This window comes from Salarias fasciatus, chromosome 23 (assembly GCF_902148845.1).
Source record: "Salarias fasciatus chromosome 23, fSalaFa1.1, whole genome shotgun sequence".
In the NCBI taxonomy this organism is placed as follows: Eukaryota; Metazoa; Chordata; class Actinopteri; order Blenniiformes; family Blenniidae; genus Salarias; species Salarias fasciatus.
The window spans coordinates 33,805,439-33,828,152 of record NC_043766.1 but is presented as its reverse complement, the minus strand read 5'-3'; the positions used below and the strand labels follow the sequence as shown (position 1 = coordinate 33,828,152).

The window sequence follows — 22,714 nt, the reverse complement described above, 5'->3', positions numbered from 1 at the left end:
CTTCCGGCTTCATGGGGAAGAGCCCGGGCTGCTGCTGCTGCTGCTGCTGCCGCCGCCTCGATGATGCTCTGTTTGCTCTCAGACTGAAGCGTTGAAAGCCAATGAGACGGCAGCTGTACCTGCCTCCAGGGCGGAGGGAGACACAGGAAGCCCAGGGTGGATGGATGGATGGGTGGATGGAGGGAGGGAGGGTGGGGTGGGGTGGGGTGGGGGGTTAAACGGAGCCTGGAGCTCGGCCGTGTCTGGACTGGAGCTGCATAAATGGAGGTGGATGACATTACCATCACCTCCCACTTCTCATGAATTAAATGGACTGCCTTTCAAAGCAGACAACATAAGCTGAACATCAAAGTCTCCCGCAGGCTCCATCAGCTCACCTCGGCGGCCGGCCTCCACCCATCACACACTGCTCCCGCCCGGCAGCGCGCCCAGTGCGAGCGGGCCGGGATCCGGCTCCATGTTTTATCTGAGGCAAACAATGGCAGGGCTGAGACACGGCGAGCGTCTCTCCCAGGGACCGTGGGGATTACCGCGGAGACCGTCATTAGCCAGAGACATCTGGGCTCGCCGCTCTCTTATCTTCACCCCGAGCCTCATACATTAAGCATGAGAGGCACAATAGCTGCAGGGCCAACGCTGGCACGGTCCTGCCAGAGGCCTCTCCTCACCAACCACGGCACAGCGCAGCTATGACTGACTGTCCTCATCACACACTTTGAAAATACCTGACTTCTGGTCATCTGTAAGTTTAGTAAGACAGAGGAGAAAAGAGGCAGATGACTCAGTCCCCATTCACACCATAAGTGAAAACCAGGGGCGTTCGTTGTGTTTCGGGTGTCTGCTTACAGGACCACGGAGGTCATAGCCACCAAACACACAACTTTTGCTGCAGCACATGCATGTCCATGCACTCCCCCACTGCTAATGCTTATAGTTTATTGCTCAGTGTGTTTCAGCTTCGTTACAAAACAAATACCACCCACTAGTGGTCCCAACGAAATTGCACTGTGTCAGTTTTTTGTAGTTTCTGTGTAAACGGACAATCTTTCCTAAATGTCGCTATGGAAATGCGAAGCATCTCTGATATGAAAACAGAAAAACGATTCATTGTCACTGGAAACGTCGTACAAATGGAGTCTAAGATCGAGGACTAGATGAATTAATATAAAGTTGAGTATTAATATTATTTTTACACGGATAAATGTACTTACAGCTTAGAGATGATGAAACAGTATGGGTAAAATAAAAAGTCCTCTCAATTATTTTGCAATAACTCTGTGAAGTTTGTTCATATAGACATCTAAAGGCTATAATATCATATTAAGATATTATATTGGTAGTTATTTTGGACATATTGTCCCTGTATCTCTTGGGGAGTATACTGGAGTGTTTGGAGAAATCCCCTCTGGTGGAGGTTTACTTTTTAAATGCCAAAAGAGACTTGATATTCATAAACTAACCTGCAGAAAAACAAACATCTGCAGGGGAGATCCGCCGATCCAAACACTGGCCAAAGAAAACTGAATCCATTAGAACCACAACTTTGCTGTGCTGATTATTTCATATTGGAATAGCCTTGTGGATGACTCACCATGAAAAAGATTCTGTTCAAATAAATGTAAATCCTCCTAAAACTTATATAAAACACGGATTTTAGAAATATATTGATGTAAACTGTTTATGTCCCAACTGTCTTTGCAGAAATTGTGATTTCATTCATAATAACACTAAATATCATTTGACGTTCTGGGGCCTAGGTTTTATTTGATTAACTTGATGACTGTGTGTTAAATAGCAGTTCTACTTACATGATAAATGTGTTGTCCCACCTCGGCAAGAGAAAAAAAATCTATTTTTGTTAGCTTGTTAAAGCCAGTACAAACATGACTCTTTTCAGTTAAAACAGAAATCTGCTCTTTATGGATCTATTTATATAAATTCGATAGTAATTCTATTCTATTGTAGTTTTCTGAAAGACTGAGCAGCGGGAAAGGGGGGGGGACTTCGGAGGTGACGTCATGACGTAAGGATTGGTGAAGGGTGATTGGTGAAGGGTGTCTTTGGGGGCGTGGACTTGAGGGGGTACGTCACGACGTCAGGGTACTCGCACCATAGACACGCACTATTTGATGTGTGGCGGGTGCCCCTGTGGGCGGGACTTTGGTTCTCTACGTCACGACGTAAGGGTTGTCGCTGTCTCTGATTGGCAGAAAGGCGCCGTGACGTAGCAGGCGCGTCAGCCCTCAGCGCGGGAATCCTGTACCGCCGCAGCTGCTCGTGAGGACCCGCGGTCCAGCCTGACGGTCCAGGCTGTTTGGAGGCGAGCTGAGCTCCGCACCGCAGAGGATTCTTCTTCGCCTACCGCTGATCTGTCTGCAGGTGAGACCGCGTCTCCCTGCACGAGCCGCTGGCTCAGCAGGCTACCCCCGTTAGCCTCGTTAGCGAGGAGTAAACACAGCAGCTAACGCGGCTAGCTGCTGCCAACCTGCACCAGGAGCTCAGTCCAGTAAAGTCCAACAAGGCCAGAATGATGGGAGATACTGGGTATACTAAACTGCCTTTGCTGGACAAGAGTCGTGAACACAAAGTGCCTGTTTCCTCCTGGTGTAAAGTAACCTAAGCTGCGCTGACTGTCGACTCTTAAAAGTGGAAAAGTCTCGCTGTGCAAAGCTTCAATTAGTGCCAAACAACGTAAACCTCAGACTTATGCTGTCTGTCCGTGACACGTCACTCACATTTCTGCACTAATTGGACATAAAATGTGTTTTGGTCTTCATCTGAGTCTCAGATCTAGACAAGCAGTCTGCTGAAACTAATACCAGACGGAAATAACAGTTTTACTGTTGTCAGTGTTGTCTTAATGAAGACAGCATGTGAACGTTCACGTGCAGGATGAATCTTCATCACTTCTCCCTGAGCTGATTGGAGATCAATGTGACGAGACTGGGTGTGTTGGTTCAAGCTGCCCTGCCTGATGTGAACCATGCCTTGCTCAAAAGAGCTCTGAGAAGAGCTTTCTGCACAGCAGCACCAGAACCTCCTCCCAGGCTGGAGGAGGCATCATGGGTCGGAGCTGCTGCGCCGCCTCCCGGCCTGCAGGACGCCAGCAGGACAGCGAGCCACAGCTCTGAATTAAATCGATAGCAGAGGAAGACACGGCCCAAGACAGCGAGCGCTCCACACATCCAGGAATATGACTGCAAAGCAACAGAACTGATCCCTGGTTCCTCCTGATCGGCTGAGCAGGTCTGATCTGCAGCTGCAGGAAGCGTTTGGTTGAGCCTGTTGAAGGAGGTTATTAAATACCAAGGTTCACATGCTGTTTACGCCTTTTTTCACTTTTCTCTCAACGGTGTAAATGTAAAACATTCATTATCTACTGCTTCATCCTTTCTTTGTTCAGGGTGGCAGGAGCTGATCCCAGCTGCTGTGGGCGACGGCGGGGTCACCCTGGACAGGTCGCCAGTCAGGGGTGACACATAGACAAACAACCATTCACACTCACATTCACACCAAGGGGCAATTTAGGGTGACCAATTAACCTGACCTGTTTTTGGACCGTGGGAGGAAGCCGGAGAACCCGGAGGGAACCCACGCACACACAGGGAGAACATGCAAACTCCACACAGAAAGGCCCCCAGCCACCGCCATTTGAACCCAGGACCTTCTTGCTGTGAGGCAAGAGTGCTAACCACTGCGCCACCGTGCGGCCAGATGTAAAACATTATTTATATAAAAAACATTATTGATGTGGGATGCAGGAATCAGGGTAGTTGTGAATACTGGAGGAGAAAGAGGATTAAATTCTTCTTCTCTCATCTGAAAGGTTTTGGTTCTGTGTTTCAGCCCGTCGATACGGAGCCATGCAGGCGTTTCTGAAAGGAACCTCCGGGCCGACCAGCAAGTCTCAGAAAGACAAGGCGGCGGCGGCGGCCGGGCCCAGCACGGAGAAGAGGGCCAGGGCCGTCCCCTGGGTGGAGAAATAGTGAGTGATGGAGGAATGCTGCTGCTGTGATGCGATCAGAATCTGTAAAGTCCAAATGAACCGGAGCCAGGTGGAGGCGCCAGAGGCCGAGTCCGGGTTCTTAGTGTCGATGTGACAATGAGTTCTGGAGCCGCTTCAGGCTGTCGCCCAGCGGGAGCTCGGGCTCTGCGGCTCACTCGGTGTGTGTGTTTGTGTGTGTGTGTGCGCGCCACAGCAGGCCGAAGTGCGTGGACGAGGTGGCGTTCCAGGAGGAGGTGGTCGCCGTGCTGAAGAAGTCCGTGGAGGGCGCCGACGTGAGTACGCGTGCGGGACGTTAGCCCAGTGGCGGCCGTCAGGCTTCAGTCTGCTTCACCTCGTTCTGTCCGCCGCAGCTCCCCAACCTGCTGTTCTACGGCCCGCCGGGGACCGGCAAGACCTCCACCATCCTGGCGGCGGCCAGAGAGCTGTACGGGTGAGTGAGGTCGGAGGGGGGCGTGGCTCCCCGGCAGCGGCGGTGCACTCACCTCCGCTCTGCCCCCTGCAGGCCGGAGCTGTACAGGCAGCGAGTGCTGGAGCTCAACGCCTCCGACGAGCGGGGGATCCAGGTGGTCCGGGAGAAGGTCAAGAACTTCGCCCAGCTGACGGTGGCCGGGAGCCGCCCGGAGTGAGTACACACACACACACACACACACACACACACACACACACACACACACACACACACACACACACAAAGAAAGAAAGAAGTCTTTTCTTCTCAGACGTTCAGGTTTTCATGTCTGTTCTCCAGTGGCCCCTGGGTTCTTTTAGCACCGTTCCTTGATCAGCCCAGCTCGATGTGTTTACGTGGCGCCTGCATTGTTTCAACGATTCCACCAATTCTAGGCTCAGATCATCAATCTGAATCACAAAACTCACAAAACCCTCAGGCTTTTTGCTCGACTTCACATGTATCTTGACAGAAGGGACGCAGCGCTGAGCCTCCATTTTGCTCCCGTTGCCGTGGAAACGTTTACGAAGCGACGTCATGCCACATGAACTTTACTGGAAACAAGGACATGAAGGGAGGTCTGGCTCCGCCCACTTTATTTTATCAAAGACAAGGATGTATCTGTTGAAGTTCCACTAAGAGTTCGTCCTGTGAAAGACAGATTTAAATCAGTCTCTGGTTTATTCTGCTTTCTGAAGAGTCACAGTCCCATCACAGTTTTTTAAGACCATGAGCCTCGTCATCAGGGATTTTTGTTTGCAACAATCAGCAGAACTGTCTGGTTCAACGTTAGCAGGTATCTGTTAGCGCCTTTCCGTTGAGTCGTCATGGTTACCGTCGCTCCTCGCAGCCTCGTCTCCACGTTCACTTTCATTCTGTCCAGTGTTAAGTTCCACCGCTTCCCCCTGCAGATGGTGGTGAACACGCAGAATCTTTGCGTTGTTTGTTTCAGAAAAGTATCGCGTTCACATGGGAACCTTTTGAAAATGATGTCCGTTTCCACGGTAACGGCCGGAATGCTGAGACCGATGGACCGGGAGTTGCGCCGCTCTGGAGGGAAGCAGCGCTCTCATTGAGCCGGGCGACTGTTCGTCACTGCCGTGGTGCTCGTGAGCAGCAGCAGCAGCTTTTCCCCCGTTTCCATGGAGACGGAGCGTTTTCAAAAAGTTCCGTCTTGGGAACCATCTCCAAAAAGTGTTGTTTTTCCGTCACTTCCATGGAGGTTTTTTGGGGTTTTTTTGCATTTTCGGTGAAGCATTTTTTAAAAGTTGCACCGTTGTCGTGGAAACGGACAGAAAGCGTGGCGACGGCTCTGCGTCGCCGTGGAGACGGGGCGGGGGGAGGGGTGGTGGTTGTGAGCCGGGTCCAGACGGCGTGCGGTGCTGCGTTTCAGCGGGAAGCCCTGCCCTCCCTTCAAGATCATCATCCTGGACGAGGCGGACTCCATGACGGCGCCGGCGCAGGCGGCGCTCCGCCGCACCATGGAGAAGGAGTCCCGCACCACCCGCTTCTGCCTCATCTGCAACTACATCAGCAGGTCCGCCCCGCCCACACACACACACACACACACACACACACACACACACACACACACACACACACACACACACACACACACACTCAGCTGCCCTCTCCGCCCTGCAGGATCATCGAGCCGCTCACCTCCAGATGCTCCAAGTTCCGCTTCAAGCCGCTGGCGAGCGGCGTCCAGGAGCAGCGCCTGCTGCAGATCTGCCAGAAGGAGAACCTGAAGCACACCGCCGAGGTGAGGCCTCTCCCCGCCCGCTCGGCCGCCGCCTCCCGGTGGACGCACTCGGTGTTGACCCCGACTCCAAGTCCCTGCTCCAGCAGATCAAACTGAGAGCATCAGAGTGTGAAGAGAACTCGTGGTGTTCTTCCATCAAGAACACCAGAGCCTCTCTTATGTCTGCAGTTTTCTTAAGTATGTGGTCAAAGCCGATTTCAAAAGTTCTGGAGGAAGAAAGAAAACTGTTCAGTTGTTTTTCTACAGAACCAAATATAACGCCGTCATCTCAGGACACTTCTGTAGGAATAAATTACTGTTCTTCATGCATTATTTTATTATTACTTCATGTTCCACGACTCTTTTAGACATTTTAATTGTTTATAGTAAATAATGTATCGGCCTCGGTAGCAGGACGGCCGGGGAAGAAGCTCGCTTGCAGAACAGTCGAAGAAGGATGAATGTAGAGAACTCCGGCCACAGTAGAGAAACCCAGCAGGAGAAGATAAAGTCACTGCTCTTGTTTTCTGTCTCTTTGCCTGTTGTGCATGCGTGTGTGTGTGTGTGTGTGTGTTGGTGTTAACGTCCTGCTGGCTGTCGTGCAGAGCATCGCGGCGTTGGTGCAGGTGTCGGAGGGCGACCTGCGTAAGGCCATCACCTTCCTGCAGAGCGCCGCCCGCCTCAACGTGGACAGGGAGATCACGGAGCGCGCCGTGGTGGAGATCGCTGGGGTCGGTTCCCCTCTCCCCGCTCAGAACGCCGCCTCCGTCCAGGAGACTGTGACGTTTACGTTTTCGTCGTCACTCTGCCGCAGGTCGTCCCGTCCAAGACCATCGACAACCTGCTGCACGTCTGCTTCAGAGGGACGTTCGAGAAGCTGGAGGTGGAAGTGCGAGTGAGTGGCGGAGCTTCCTCCTGACGGCGGCGGCCTTCATGTCCTCGCCCGGGTCCTCGGTCAATACCAGAGCCACGCCGATAACGGCACCGGTATCGGGTCCGACGCTGCACGGAGCGCCGCTAAGGCTCCATGTCGATGTCCGGAGATTTAATGTTCATGAGAATGACAGAAGCAAATGGTGGAAGGTCAGGCTGCTGGAGGCGGCGAGGCGGCGATGGTTCAGAGTTTGGAGGAAGAATGAGGCGTCTGGTATCGGTTCCAGACGTCTGTTATCGGCTCCAGGTGTCTGGTATCAGGTTTCTGGTATTGACTCCAGGCGTCTGGTATCGACTCCAGGTGTCTGGTATCGGGTGTCTAGTATCGGGCCTCAGCCAGTGTCTCCAGGCCACATGCAGACCCGTTCCTTTGTCCTCTGGCAGAACCTGGTGGACGAGGGCTACGCAGCCACACAGATCCTGAACCAGATGCACGAGTCCATCATAGACCAGGACCTGAGCGACAAGCAGAAGTCGGTGATCACAGAGAAGATGGCGGTAAGAGGATCTTCCCTCCATCGCTTTGTCTCTCAACTGGACGGTGCAGGGAAGACGTTTCATTTCACAGTGAATGTGCCTTCTGGACTTCTGGGTCCATGAGGACTCTGTTTACTGGCAGAGGATTTCACCTTTAAAGCTTTACTGGAATCAGACGTTTCCAGGAAGTGAAGTGTCGGGGTTTCTGTCCAGTTCCTGCCCCGCCGCCGCCTGGCTGACGGCTCTGCTTTCTCCTCCAGGTTGTCAGTAAGTGCCTCTCGGACGGAGCAGACGAGTTCCTGCAGATCCTCAGTCTGTGTTCCGTCATCATGCAGGAGGCGTCGCACAACTGAGGCCTGGGCTCTTCGTCGCCGGAGTCTTCCTCACCCACAGTCCCCCTTTACTGCTCACCAATGATCTGCTCTCTTTTGTAAAGTAATAAATGGCTTTTCACAGGATCAGTGTTCATTCATTCATTTGTAGCAACAGACAGAATGTCTTTCTGGAGAAGAATTACTTTCGTCACATTTCCAGAAACATTTCCATCACAAGTCAACAAATAAACTCACATTTCTCGTCTTTCTAAAGTTAAGAGTTAGTCTAAAAGTTCCCTCCATTGCTTCAGTCTCTTTGAGAGTCACTACATTTCAGTAAATGGCTTCTGAAATAGTTCAGTTTTACGAACCTGATCAAAAAGTAGCTTTATAACGGGATGAAACCAAACATTCCCCAGAGAACATCCACTTGAACTCTTCTGTATCCAGGTCTTGTTTTGCTTTCTGCAGAATTGATCTTTCCTTTGTTCTTCACTTTAACAAAATATACAGAATCTTGTTTTTCTGGTAAATACTCTTCAGTCTTCGAGTCTTGTTTTAGATCTTGGTTCTTCACAAGAACCTTTTCTACTATTCTGTAAGTGGCAGGGAGGTGTGGAGGACTTTCAGACTGAACTGGGTTACACTGGAGTCGGTCCTCCGATCGGAGGTTTAGGTTAGGACTCGTCTGTCCTCAGGACTCGGCATGTCTCTCTGTTGACTGATGGAGGAAGGAGTCTCCTGCTTTCACATGTTTTCCCAGCCAGTGTTGGGTGAAGGGATGAATTGTTGTTTCAAGTTTTATATTCATTGTTTCATGTGGTACTAAAGTTCTGCTGAAGCTCTGCTTCTCCTGCTGGAGCTGAATTCTCCCTGCAGCGTCTCAGGCGCCCTGTTCAAGCTCTGACCTGTGACTGGAGGACATCAGAGAGGAGCTACGGAACCTTCAGGGTCCGGGACTCGCCGTCCTTAAAGAAGTACCGTGTGAACAGGCCAGCCTCCAGCAGATGTTGAGGTGAAGACCAGAGGTGGCGGTCCCGGCAACGTCATACTGCAACAAAAACATGCGGCCGCTGACTTTGCTCCGGAAAATCAAAGCCATCAGACTGCCAGGTGTGCAGCTGTTGGTCTTATTGTGGTGTAAATGTCCGCAATGGCAGCACATATGTCATACGCGACAATCGTTCTCCGCAACTATAAACAGAACTGTTTATCAAATCTGCTCTCAAAAAGTAATTAGAAAAGCAAATGTGAATTGATTTAAAAATAAAAATAAAAAGTTAAAAACAAGTGAAAGAAGAAAGAAAAGGAACATTTAGTCACATTGTCAGGCTGAATGATTGAAGAAGAGAACCCCGTCCATGAGAGCAGCTCACAGCCGGAGACGCCGTCAGGCTGAACTCATGACCTCTGACCTCAGCTGATGGTCCTGACGGACGCTTCCCGTTGCGGCTTCCTGTCTGAAGGCTGGTTGCTGGAGGTGATCCACTAACCTGAAGTTCATCTTCAGATCAGTGAGGATCAGACCGACCCCCCCTCAGTCCATCCAGGACCACAGCCAGACCCCCCGGAGGTCTTCCAGGTGCCTGGCTCGGTTCTGGAGAAAAGCAGGTCCTCCAAGCACAAATCCAGAGCTCCAAACTCCAAGCTCAGTGTTTTCCCATCATGCACCACAGAGGGTCTGAGGAGCACCTTCCAGACCTGGACCAGAGAGGGTCTGAGGAGCACCTTCCAGACCTGGACCAGAGAGGGTCTGGTCGGTGTCAGAATTTGGTGTAAACATGGTGAAACTTCAGTCCATCCTGCCTGGTAGAAGTGATTCATCTGCTGTTCTGGTCCAGGAGATCTGCTGAGCTGGTTGAACCTCCACCGTCTGTTTGAGAATCCCTTCATGACCATATTGGATCACAGTTGACCATAGTGGACCGTAGTGGACGTAGTGGACCATCGTCTGATGAAAACGTCCAGCTCATAAAACTCAAACCAGAACTCTGGTTCAGGTTTGAATTATATGTTGACCTCCGGATCAGATTTAAAGGTCATGTTGATCTCTGATTGTCTTGATTTGAAGGTCACGGTGACCTTCTAGTTCAGATTTGAAGGTCACTTTGACCTCTAGCTGAGATGTGAAGGTTCTGTTGACCTCAGGCTGAGCTACTTTTACACAGTCCTAAACAACAAACACAAGAAACAAACTCTGGAAACTCTGGTCTCTTATCAAAATATATTTTATTCTGAATTTAATTTCCACTGATCTGACTTGAACTGGTGACAGATGAAGGTGATGAGAGCAGAATAAAACAGAATAGAAAGCCTGGAGCTGGGGGAGCTGCTGGGTCGGGCCACAGAAAGGCCGACCCACGAGATACACACCCGGTGGCGGCGGCGGCGGCGGCATCGGAGGGGTCACCTGCTGGAGAGCTCAACGTACAGGTTCATTCAAAAACCGCGAGGAGACAGAAAGAGGAGGTCAGGAGAGGAAACGTCTGTCAGAAGCTGAGCCGCTCTTTGAGGAAGGATTTGGTGACAGACTCCAGAGTGAAGCCAGATAGCGCACGGGACAAATAAAATAAGAAATCAAGGTTGTGTCGAGTTGTGTTGTCTGAGTAACAAAGTTCTCAAAGATAATCTGCACTTGGTGAATCTTCTGTTAAATCTCGTTAAGTCCTCGTCCAGAGATTGGAGCTGCCTCGAGCCGTTTTCAAGTAAAAACAGAAAACCTCTGCTGCGTTCACACGACAACGGCGCTCAGGGCAACTGAGGACTATCAAACCACTCCCCTGCTGGAAATGTTGGAAAAATGTCTCCATCTCCATGGCAACGGGTGTAAACACAACTTTCAGAGTATGCTCCGTCCCCATGGAAACGGGGGGAAACGCTCAACTTTCTGAAGATGGTTTCCACACCTACGTCCATTTGCTTGCTACTGTTAATCTTGATGGTGTTTTTCTGTGTGTGTGTGTGTGTGTGTGTGTGTGTGTGTGTGTGTGTGTGTGTGTGTTTCTTTACCAAAGCAAACGGCGCAAACTCATGGCACAACATGAAAACTACAACTTTTTCATCATTTCTGCCGTTTCCGTGTAGACAGACATTGTTTTCAAAACATTTCTGTGTAAACGTGAAACTTTCCTGAAATAAAAACTCAAAAAAACAGTTTTTCACTTGAAAGGTGGCGTAAACGGCGTCTCAGAGGAACTTCAGAGGAGCTCCAGCCTCAGGCAGGAAGAACCACTGAGAACAGAACCTTTCCCTTCAGAAACTTGTTTGAAAAGCAGGTGAGAGTTTGCCGATTGCGTCAGTCTCAGGACATTTACGTTTGTGTTTGAAAAACTAAATTCACTATAAAATAAATATGTATTTGCTGAGCATGCTTAAGTTTCTCCAGAAAAACACAAGTTCATGTTGACTGATTGGTTTTGAAATAAAAATGTGTAGAACTCCTGACAGAGGGAAATACCACAGATTAGCATCATACTGAAAACGTAGTGAAGTTTGGCAATATTTGTTTTATAGTTTTACATCTTTTTATTGATTTTATTTCATGTTGTGCTGATTTGGCTTAACAACATTTTAATTGTTTTCAGAATGTTTGGTGCTCTTATTTTTCAGAATATATATTATATTACGATAAACGTGGTTGTAACATGAACCGTTTATTTGTAATTGGTTCAATATTTCTTTAACTTTTATAAAGTTTTCAGTCTGACGAATGCTAACAGTTCACAAATTGCTTTGAGGTTGGCATTTCATGCAATTTTTCAATGAACTGTTTTAACACATTTGGCTATTTAAAGGTTAAAATGTCCAAAATATATGGTTATGAAACCTAATATTTTTTCAATCATACTTTGAGCTGTCTGAAATTAACTAAAATATAAAAATAAAAAAATTATTTTGACAAATTTAATATAAATCTTGAATATAAATGTTGACATTGTGCAATGTTTTCTGGCAACAGTTTCATCAATAATGCAATGCAGCAATGAAAAGTCAGATCTGAACAAGCCCATTCCTGCTTATAAAACAAGTTTGTGTTTTTGTTTCACTTCACATTTTTCAGCTCAGACTGCGGAGGAACCCCCGCTCGGGGGCCGGCACTCCCGAAGAGATTCAAGCAAAAGAAAAAGTAAAACAATTCTTTATTAAAACATATTTGACAGATTTAGTGGTGATTTGCTCGTCCGGGAAGCCGCTCCCCGGCCGAGGCGTCTTCGGGGCCGTGGCTCGGCGAGCGTTACATTTCAGGGTCAACCGTTGGCGCCGCCCACGGGCAAACCGGCAGGCGGCCGACGCGCCGCCATCCAACCATCAGCTCCACAAACAAACTGCACAAAGAATGGAACCTCTGCGTTTCTGTCAGAAGAGTGGAAAATGTCTCGTGGAGTTTAGGAGGGTGCAGAGGAGAGACGCAGCGTTTGACCTTCGACCCCCGCCAGACTGGAGCCCTCCACTTCCTGCCGCAGGGAAAATTTGGGGTGGCCGCGTTATTAAAAAATAGTTTAGAAAATCTAGATTATAAAAATATCTCAGAGGGACGAGTCGTGCAGCTGCTGCCGGGATGAAACGTCCAAAAGGGTCCAGCCAAAGAAAGCGAGGCGAGCACACCGGGGGGGGGGAATCGAACCGGGGGACAAACCGACAGCCACAACCTTCAGTCGTGGTCATTTGATCCACACGAGGCGGAGAAGCCGTCAACAACTTCCGCTCCACTAGGACAAAACGACACGGGCCGTCCTGAGAAGCCGGCGGTTTAAGTGCTACGAGGGGAAAACACTGGTTCCTCCTTTCAGGCTTCTTCAAGTGAAAACGCAAAACTTTCATGGAAGGTCGGTTCACCTGACAACGCTCACCTTCCACCGCAAACGGCTCTCAAGGTGGACCTTTCTGAAAATGCTCCGTCTCCACGGAAACGGGGGAAAACGCAGCTCCTCCCGGAGCGTTTTCACCTGAAACGTGGTGTAAACCAGACCTCAGGAATCCGATGTCTCACTTTGGCTTTTTTTAAAACATCTTTCTAACCAATAAAATTCCTCCTTTTAAAAAACTGTGATTTGATAATCGAGCCAAATCCGGTCGGATGTGATCAGCATCTCGCCATGTAAACACTGGGATCTGATCAGACTGGAAGTTACTGCGCTCCACGCGACCTCTGACCTTTAGCGTTCGATGCAGGAGACGATAAAGCCACATGGTTACAAAAGAGAAACAAAAGCCGCTCGCTGCGGCGTTCTGATCAGAGTCGGGATGTTTCTTTGGTGTAGCAGGTTGAAAATAAAGCTCCGTCGTTTCAGGTTACGACTTCGATCCGACAAAAAAAGTGCTTTTTCGAAGTAACCGCCGCGCAAGTCACATTTCTGGGATTAATCGGGGAAGTTTCTCACCGCCGTGTGGCTCCGATTGGAAAAGTGCACGACCGACAAACTGAACGGCCACAGCTGAACCGACGCCACTGAGAAATAACGGCGCTACAACACAGACGCCTGCGCTATACTCCATTACACAGCAGGTATTGGTGGAATTCAGTGATATCAGTCGTTCTTGACTGCTCTGTGGTTTTTAACCGGCATGTCACACAGCGCCCGTGGGACACTCAGCTGCTCTGAAGGACTTCCTGTACGCGTGGGCGATGTTGATACGGTGAGGTTTTCATTGGCTCGGCCCTCTGAGCTTCACATCCAGAGACGTTTTCCAGAACACCTGACTCGAGACTGGCGTTTGAGGCGGAATCCAATCGGGCGTGGAGACGTGATTTCAGAGCGTACTTTCACAGAAGTGGAGGCAACAGTCAGCGTTCTCCACTGCATCTTCACCCAGGACCAGAAGCAGCGTCCACGCTCTGTCCCGAGGTTCTGTGTGTGTGTGTGTGTGTGTGTGTGTGTGTGTGTGTGTGTGTGTGTGTGTGTGTGTGTGTGTGTGTGTGTGTGTGTGTGTGTCTGTGTGTACTCGGCCTAACTCTGACCTCCCCCATCCCCCACCGTCCCTCTGAAAGATTAAAAAATATAAAAACAAGAGAAATGGAGCTTTAAAAAAGGACATTAAGTGCCTTGGTGGAGGAGCTGATATGTCTGCAGGTCAGGATGAGATTTGTTTTCTCTCTGTGGTTTCCTGATGACGATGACGAGTAATGGATTTGAAAGATTGGAGAAAAAAAAAAAAGAACGAAAAGAAAATTAAAAAAACAGCGTCCAAATTTTGGTACATATACGGATCTGATACTTGTTTGTTGTCTTTTTTTTGTCTGTCAGTTTGTTTTCTGCTTCTCTCTCAGAGTCTGCACAGATGTGGAGGGATGCCTCCGTCCGTCCGTCCGTCCGCCCGTTCCTCCGTCCGTCCGTCCGTCGGGTCGTCCCGGGCCTGGACCTGCTGCGTGGGCTTCCTGTTCCGGGCCTGCTGCTGCCTGTCCGCGGGCGGGCGGCGGGCCGTGAGCGTGCGCAGCGCGCAGGGCAGGCAGGGACAGTCATTTTGGCTATGTACACATTCATGGTCGGTCCATGGCTTCCAGCCAACAGCAGCACTATTTCCGCAGGTCTAGTACACAAACCTGGAAGACACCGGGGGACAGGTGAGACGTGCGACCCCCCGACCCCGAGACTCACACGGCAAACAGACTCACCGATCCGTCCGACGCGCTGGCTCCCACTTTGTCCCCCGCTGCGTTCCAGCAGACCTCGAAGATCCCCCCCGTCCCTCTGTAACTGTGGACTAACCCGCCCGTCTGCAAGGGGGACGGGTCAGACCGTCAGAAATCCCTTCGCACAGCGCTTCAAGTGAAAACACGACGTGCTGGGACCGCTGCCGGTTTGCATGTTGTACCTGTGTGTTCCAGATGTGCACGCATTTGTCGAAGGAGCCGCTGGCGAGGTGCCGCCCGTCGGGGCTGAACGCCACGCTGTAGACCGGCTCCTGGTGTTTGGTGAGCGTGTGGATGCAGATGCCTCGGTCCACGTCCCAGAGCCGGACCGTGGAGTCGAAGGAGGCGCTGCGGAGGAAGCAGAGACGGTTTCAAAATAAAACTCCCTCCGAGCCGGTTAAACACGAGCCGCGCCGGCGGGCGCCGTGGCGGAGAGGCACTCGCCTGGCGAGCATGAGGTTCGCACTGGGGTTGTTGGTTCCGGGGCCGGTGGGACTCCACTTGATGGTGTAGATCTCTTTGCTGTGGGCCTGCAGGTCGTGGACGCAGGTGTCCTGCTTCATACTCCAGATCTGCGGATGGACACACGGGGGTTGAGGCGGAGTGTTTCCGCGGTGTGAATGGCGCCTTGCTGAAATCGACACGTCGAGGAAAGCTTCCAGTCACCTTGAGCGTCATGTCGTCGGAGCAGGAGGCCAGCAGGTTGCCCGTAGGATCCCACTTGATTGCATTTACTTCATTCTGGAGGCGGAGGACAGAAACCACAGGGTCAGCACGGATGCCACGGGCCGAATCTCAAGGCTTCCCCCACCGCCGTCTTACTGTGTGTCCCTGGAATGTCTTGATGGGTCTGTCCTGTCCCAGCTTACAGACGTGGATGCACATGTCCGTGCTGCAGGAGGCGAACGTGTTGTTGCTCTGCCAGTCCACGTCCAGCGCCGGAGCTGCGGGAGGCAACAGAGAAACGTCAGCAAGACGGAGTCAGACACGTTCAATCCTCCTCTGAACAACGAGATTTAAGAAGAAAAAAAACCTCACTGGCAGAATATTGTTTTTTATGACAACACTGAACCACAGTTTCCTTTATAAAAAACATTCCTGTAGGATTAATTTAAGAAGTATCAAACTACACACAACATGAAACCAACTTCATCGTAATTATAAGTCATGAGTATCAAAAGTCTCCTCTGAGTCTGGTTCTACAGAAAGTCTCTGGTTCTGCAGGAAGTCTCCTCTGCAGAGTTTACATGTAGATAAGGACAGAGGTCTTTGTACCTGAGTGAAAGGGAAACTGCTGCTTGGCTTCTCCTGTGTGAGCGTCCCATATGATTGTTGTCTGTGAGGACAGATGGACATGGACAGTCAGAGCTGAAGGAAGGGTTAGTGAAGACAGAAGATCTAAAAACCACAGTGAACTCTACTCAACACGCTCAATTCAAACAAACATGCTCATCGCAGTTTACAACACTGGCAGAGGACACCGAGGCCTGCTGGGTCGTGTTTAAACCAGCTTTCACTGACAGAAACACTTAGTACTGTTGATTTACAAAGACAAATATGAAAACAAAGATCAAAAACCATTTTTAGATTTGAGGTACTATACATGAAACTCAGTATGGTCATGGGGGCACATACAGCAGCACAGTAACATTCAAATAGCAAACTTAATAAATTTTGTGTGTGTGTGTGTGTGTGTGTGTGTGTGTGCTTGCTGCAGACTACTATCTCCTTTGTAATGCCACTACTAAATTCGAATGGCATTAGGTGTATGATCGTGTGTTTTACTGAGACATAGCAGAAAAAAATTAAATGCAGTATTAATATGTACATTGAAAAAGCATAAACAAAATAGCACTAAGACTGAAAAAGCATTGATAAAGTAGAAGCAATACTTAAAAGTATCAATAAAGTACCACTGTTAGTTGAAAAGTATGAATAAAGTTCCATTAATCGCAAAAAAGTATCAATAAAGTCCCAGTAATCACTAAAAAAGTATCAATAAAGTAGCAACAATAGCCGAGAACGTATCAATAAAGTAGCAATAATAGCTAAAAAGTATCAATAAAGTAGCAACAATAGCTGAAAACATATCAATAAAGTAGCAATAATAGCTAAAAAGTATCAATAAAGTAGCAACAATAGCTGAAAACGTATCAATAAAGTAGCAATAATAGCTATAAAGTATCAATAGAGTCCCAGTAATCACTAAAAAGTTTTAATATAGTCGCAATAATAGCCAGAAAGTATCAATAAAATATCAATAATAGCTAAAAAGTATCAATACAATAGCAGTAATCACAACAAAGTATCAATAAAGTAGCAACAATAGCTAAAAGTGTATCAACAAAGTAGTGATAATAGCTATAAAGTATCAATAAAGTCCCAGTAATCACTAGAAAGTCTTAATAAAGTAGCGACAATGGCTATAAAGTATCAATAAAGTACCAGCAATCACTAAAAAGTAGCAATAAAGTAGCAATAATAGCTGAAAAGTATCAATAAAGCCCCAGTAATGTTATCAATAAGTGTCTCTCACAGCAAGGCTTTCCCAGATGTTAGAAAAGTCAGTATTCCTCCGTCTGTTTTTTGCTCGTCTGTCTTTATTATGTGTCATTGCGTTTTATTCTTATTTATTAAAAAGTGGATCAGTGAAGAACAGTGCTGTTCCCTCGTTCCAGATCTGTATCTGGAGACGGAAAGACAAAACTTTGTTCACTGCTCTTCCAAAAAGTCAGTATGTTTCACGCCTGGCCTGTGGACGTCCTGAAAACTCAAAGATCATTGTAGGGATGGTTTTACTGGTTCCAGCGTCCCGGAGGACTCACCTTGTCCACTCCTGCACTCAGGATGAAATTGCCTTTCTTATTCCACTTAAGTGCAAAGATGGGCCCTTTGTGCTGACCCAGAGTGCTGGCCAGGTTACCTGAGGAGAAAACACAGAGCGTTACACCCGGCCTCCAGCAGGGGGCGGCAGCGGCCCACGGCGCCGGGACGACCGCCTCCATCGGCCCAGTGGTGAAGTCTCTCTCACCGTCTTTCGTCCATATCCTGGCGAAGCCGTCGTAGGAGCCCGTCGCTAACAGCGTGCCCTCACTCTGTGTGACACACACACACACACACACACACATATATGTCACACATGCAAAGCAGCAGCGTTTCCACCTTCTACACCGAGAGAAAAAGAAAGAAAAGGTGACATTTTCCCAAAGCGTGAAGTCTGTGGAGTACCAGGGTCGCCAAGAAAAAAGGTGAAAGTTATTTTAAGAAAGTTGCGTTTCTCTCCTTTTCCACAGAGACAGAGATGCAGCGCTTTCAAAAAGTTGTGTTTTTCCACTTTTTTCACAAAGACAGAGTTGCTGTTTCAGAAAAGGTGCATTTTACCCCATATCCATAGAGTTTTCAAAAAGATGCATATTTCCACAAAAACTGAGTTGTTGCGTTTCAAAAACATTGCACTTTGCATTGTTTCCATGGAGTCACAGCATTTTCAAAAATTTGCATTTTCCATTGTTTCCAATGGAGTCAAGAGTTGCAGTATTTCAAAAAGTTGCATTTTCTATTGTTTTCAATGGGGACAGAGTTGCAGTATTTTCAAAAACTTGCGTTTCTCCCCATTTCCATATAGATGGAGTAGCAGCATTTTCAAAAAGTTGTGTTTTCCTTCCATTTTCAATGGAAATGGAGTGGCAGCATATTCAAAAAGTTGTATTTTCTGTCAATTCCACGGACAAAGTTGCAGCATTTTTAAAAAGCTGCATATTCCCACAAAAAAACGGAGATGTTGCATTTAGAAAAGTTGCATTTTCCATCGTTTACACAGAGACGAAGTCACAGTATTTTCAAAAAGTTGCATTTTCCATTGTTTTCCCGTAGAGATGCAGACACAGTATTTTCAAAAAGTTGCATTTCCCTCCCATGTTCGATGGAGACGAAGTGGCAGCATATACAAAAAGTTGCATTTCTGTCTATTCCACGGAGAAAGAGCTGCAGCATTTTCAAGAAGTTGCACATTTCCACAAAAATCTGAGTTGTTGCGTTTAAAAAAGTTGAAGTATTCCACAGAAACAAGTGACTCTGAACAGCGTTGTCATGTGAACAGTTTCCCTCTTTCACCTGAAGACATTGTGGCGTAAACTGGGTCCAAATCATCAGAGGTGTCAGATCAAACGATGTAACGGCAGAACGGCCGCGGCGACGCTGACGAGTTTCTCTGATGTCGTCTAACCAGCTGCACCATGAGGAAGTTCACATACACACGCTCCCAGTGTGTAACACACACACACACACGGAGAGGCTGCTGTCAGGAGTGTGTGTGGCCGTGGTTAATGTGATGAAACGTTGACACTGAGGAACAACGGTCCAGAAACCTCGAGGTGTCTCAGCTTTCAGCCACACTGTCCAACTATACGCTCCTCTGTGTGTGTGTGTGTGTGTGTGTGTGTGTGTGTGTGTGTGTGTGTGTGTGTGTGTGTGTGTGTGTGCGTGTGTGTGTGTGTGTGTGTGTGTGCGCGTGCTTACATTCCAGTCCAGTGAGGTGACGTCTTTGTTGCTGGGGACGTCTTGTCCTCCCTCTCGTATGCAGTGTCTCAGCACCAGCTGTGTGGAGCTGCTCGTACTGTTCTCACTCAGGTTCCAGATCCGGGCCGTGGAATCACCAGAGCTGAAACACACACACACACATCTCAGGACAATGCCTCTAACAGCTGCTAACCTCTGACACACATCCCAGAGCCAAGCATGACACAACTTTCTCTTGGAACAAAGAGAAAAAGCTGCATCTGTCCTCTGGGGTTCCAGGGTTTCAGAGCAGGGCTCAGTCTCTGCTGGTGCAAAAGGGGGCCAAGAGAAAGAGCTGTTCTGTGACAGGGCAAAGTCAAGGCTCTGTTCACACAACGTTTCAAGTGAAAACATCACTTTTTCATTATTTACAATAAAACGACAGAAAGACTGACGTTGCTGGCATGCCGGGCCACTCGGTGGCGCTGTTGTCTGTTATGTGTAATGAACACAGAATGTCAACTCTAAAACTACCAGGACCACAAGAATCTGGACCAGGACCAGCAGAATTAAACTCAGTGGATGCAGAACTCCGTTACCGCGGCGAGCCCTGGATCTTAAGTTAGCTTGAAGTTGTCTTTAGCGCCATGACTGCAGGAGAATTCCTGAGGCGTTTCCAAAACACTCAGAACGGCGTCATCTAAACGGAGCCTTTAAAGAAGACTGGACTCAGTTCAGCCCTGGAGAGAGGCAGATGGAGACCCAGTGGCTCCGGGTCTCCACCAGGTGGCGCTGTGGGCGTCCTGGACTCACCCTGAGGCCAGCAGGTCACTGACGGGGTTCCAGGCACAGATAAAGACCTCCGACTCGTGGCCCCGCAGCACCATGGCCTTGTTCTGAGGGATCTCCACGTCTCCGTCCACCTCCATCAGGTCGGCGTGGTTATCTGAGGACAGAGTTCCCATCAGGCACCGAGGTTTAACTGACCAACGTCCAAACACAACACAAAACACACAAAACGATGCAACAGTGTATCAGCTGAGATATCTCCACCCTATAAATATATGTTTGTGTTTATTTATTAACATATTTATCAAACCGTTTTCAGAATTACTGAAATGACTGATTCTGCTTATATTTATATCTGTACAACATGGAAACATTAATTATATAAATACTAAATTACTTTACTTTACTTATTAATATAAATTACTTATAATTAACTGAATCTTTTATAGTTTGATCTATCATTCCACTACCAGCTAGCCAAGCACTGATGCTAACCGCTAACGGGCGTGTCGTTTGGTCTTGTGGTTGTCTCTCAACCGGCAGGTTGCAGGTTTGATTCCCCGTCTGTCTATCAAACATCTCATCCTGTTCTTGTTTTAAAAGCGACCAAAGCCAGGTTCAGGGTGACGGTTGGGCTCACTGGATAAGGTGTGCGCTCCGTTCTCCTCTCCGTTGGCAGTGTTGTCGCCGTTCTTGGCGTTGCTGGCGATGCCGCCCCCGGCGGTCGACGCCGGCGCCGAAGCGGCGGCCTGCTGCTGCGCCATCTTGTCCCTGTAGGCCTGCTGCCGGGTCTGCACCACGTCCGGCATCACGGCGTCGATCAGGGACAGCGACTCGATGGGCCGGCCGTCGAACAGCGTGCCGTCCTGCGGAGCCGGAGGGGGGAGACGGCGCCGTCAGGACCGGATGCCGGGGGACGTGCAGCCGGCGCCGCGGCGCCACGCCTCACCTCATTGATGCTGACTTCGGCCTCCACGTACTGCAGACCCTTCTGGATGATGCTGATGAGGGCGGCGGGCGGAACCAGGGCGCCGTTGATGTTGGACTGGCTGATGTGGCTCTCTATGCCGAAGGTGAACGCCGAGTGGGAGAACCCTGGGGGGGGGGCAGAGCGAGGGTTTACTGCCACCCGGTGGAAAACCGACAGCATTACTCCAAATGTTCAAATCAACCGCGTGAATTTTCTTTTCCGATGAGCTCAGGGGTGGATGACGGCGTCGACGTCACATGACGCGGCCGCAGCCTCCATTTACACCCCAGAAACAAGCGACACGTGGAGGCTCTGTGTTGCCATGGATACGCAAACAGCCGCTGCCGATGTAGTTTCTGGACCGACCGGACGGCGAACGGGCTCCGACAGAGCGGTGCCGAAAACGTGACTGCCTGGATTCGCTGTGTGAAAGGTGGAAACGCTGCTGTCGTCAGTCTCCTCCTTGCTCCAGCGTCACGCTGCAGGTCCATGCTGCCAGATGACAGGTGTTGCATTCAGGCCGCTGAATTCTACAGGAAGTGCTAGAAGCTGTGGACGTGGAGCCAGCAGGCTACCGTCTGAATCCTCCTGCTGTATCGCCTCAGTCGCAACAGTCCTGGAGCGACTCTCGCTGGAACAGGGGTGCTCAACCTGCGGCTCTGGAGCCACACGTGGCTCTTCAGTCCCCCTGTAGCGGCTCCATGAAGCCTTCACCACGTTTAACTTATTTTTGTAGTATTATATGATTCGTCACTCTTGCGTAAAAAGGAATTCAAAACCACAACAAATGGGGGAAAAATGATAGAACAGCTTAAAAAACCTCAGAGTGTCTAAAATTTCTAAGATAACAAAATGAAATATGCAGGAAAAAAAGCATAGAAAACTGTTTAAAAAGAGGTAAATTGGCTAAAACAGCTAAAATGCCAAAACGGTCAATAAAAAAGGCTTGAAAAGAAGAACAAAACTTAAAATCAGGTAAAAAACAGGTAATAAATGTAATAAAATGTCCACTATTCTGAACTGTAGTTAAAACTTCATGAATGCATCTTAAGATATAGTTTTTGTTTGTGCATTAAAACCATTTATGACTCTTCCTGAGCTGCATTTGCCTCATTTTCAAGGTTAAACGTTCTTTTTGGCTCCAGAACAACTTGAATTGACAGACAGTCACTGAAATGGCTCTTCTGGTCATAAAGGCTGCAGAACCCTGGTCTGGAATGTCAGCCCTGAGCCGATGAGCACGTGACGGCGGGAATTCCATCTCTGTGTGTTCAGGCGTTTACACGAGAAAGTTTAGACTGATGCAATTTTGTACAGAAAAAAAGAAAAATGCGAAAATCAACACATCACAGTTAGGCAAGGTTTACAGAACGAGCGAAGACTGCAGGCTTTGGCTGTTTTTCTAGATGAGAACTGTGCTGCCGGCCACTGGGAGCAGCTCAGCGGTCTGGAAACGCTCTGGACTCCGTGTGAACGGGAAAGGCAAACTGCATAACTGCATTTACAGTTCAGTTCAGAAAATCCACAACTGGAGGATTCCAACAAAGAGCTCTCTAAACAAGAGTTCAGTTATTACAACAATCTGGATCAGTGGAGACGCCTTCTCTGTTACGGCAGGAACTGTTTGAAGACCAGAGTTTGAGTTTGAGCTCTAAAATTTAAAAAGAAATCCAAGCTGCCGAGCTACAAAACACAGGCCGGCTGTCTGCTGGAGGCGGCACCGGGGAGGAGGGATACCTGACTCCTGCAGATATCTGTAGACCAGGAAGTTGACCTCATCGCTGCTAATGCTCATCTTTACTCCGGTTACACCATCAGGTCAGCACGCCCACGCCGAGCCTGCGGAACAGAGAGAGTCGTCAGCAAGACAGGAAGGAAGCTCCAGCTTTCGTCACACACAGTTTT

The 22,714-nt window shown here is 48.9% G+C and overlaps 2 protein-coding genes and 1 long non-coding RNA gene across 3 annotated transcripts in view; 1 reads left to right on the top strand and 2 right to left on the bottom strand.

The window, feature by feature from the left end:
• LOC115382260 (uncharacterized) overlaps nucleotides 1-22,714 on the bottom strand; it is a 425,955-nt gene that overhangs the window by 175,666 nt on the left and 227,575 nt on the right. The window lies entirely within an intron of this gene.
• On the top strand, nucleotides 2,248-8,057 carry rfc4 (replication factor C (activator 1) 4). The gene is made up of 11 exons (XM_030083926.1): nucleotides 2,248-2,379; nucleotides 3,847-3,985; nucleotides 4,200-4,278; nucleotides 4,357-4,436; nucleotides 4,509-4,628; nucleotides 5,848-5,991; nucleotides 6,099-6,219; nucleotides 6,804-6,929; nucleotides 7,013-7,093; nucleotides 7,516-7,629; nucleotides 7,869-8,057. The coding sequence occupies exons 2-11, from the start codon at nucleotides 3,864-3,866 to the stop codon at nucleotides 7,959-7,961; spliced, it is 1,080 nt and encodes a 359-aa protein (XP_029939786.1). The 5' UTR covers nucleotides 2,248-2,379; nucleotides 3,847-3,863; the 3' UTR covers nucleotides 7,962-8,057.
• tbl1xr1a (TBL1X/Y related 1a) overlaps nucleotides 10,135-22,714 on the bottom strand; it is a 47,483-nt gene continuing 34,903 nt past the window's right edge. Inside the window, exons 3-16 of the mRNA XM_030083917.1 lie at nucleotides 22,547-22,648; nucleotides 20,789-20,934; nucleotides 20,480-20,705; nucleotides 19,864-19,996; nucleotides 19,072-19,213; nucleotides 17,585-17,648; nucleotides 17,379-17,476; nucleotides 15,829-15,889; nucleotides 15,376-15,497; nucleotides 15,220-15,294; nucleotides 14,998-15,125; nucleotides 14,736-14,901; nucleotides 14,536-14,637; nucleotides 10,135-14,463 (exon numbers count right to left, since the gene is read on the bottom strand). Of these exons, the coding sequence (XP_029939777.1) occupies nucleotides 14,437-14,463; nucleotides 14,536-14,637; nucleotides 14,736-14,901; nucleotides 14,998-15,125; nucleotides 15,220-15,294; nucleotides 15,376-15,497; nucleotides 15,829-15,889; nucleotides 17,379-17,476; nucleotides 17,585-17,648; nucleotides 19,072-19,213; nucleotides 19,864-19,996; nucleotides 20,480-20,705; nucleotides 20,789-20,934; nucleotides 22,547-22,604 (1,548 nt within the window). The 5' untranslated portion in view covers nucleotides 22,605-22,648 and the 3' untranslated portion in view covers nucleotides 10,135-14,436. The remainder of the gene's footprint in view (nucleotides 14,464-14,535; nucleotides 14,638-14,735; nucleotides 14,902-14,997; nucleotides 15,126-15,219; nucleotides 15,295-15,375; nucleotides 15,498-15,828; nucleotides 15,890-17,378; nucleotides 17,477-17,584; nucleotides 17,649-19,071; nucleotides 19,214-19,863; nucleotides 19,997-20,479; nucleotides 20,706-20,788; nucleotides 20,935-22,546; nucleotides 22,649-22,714) is intronic.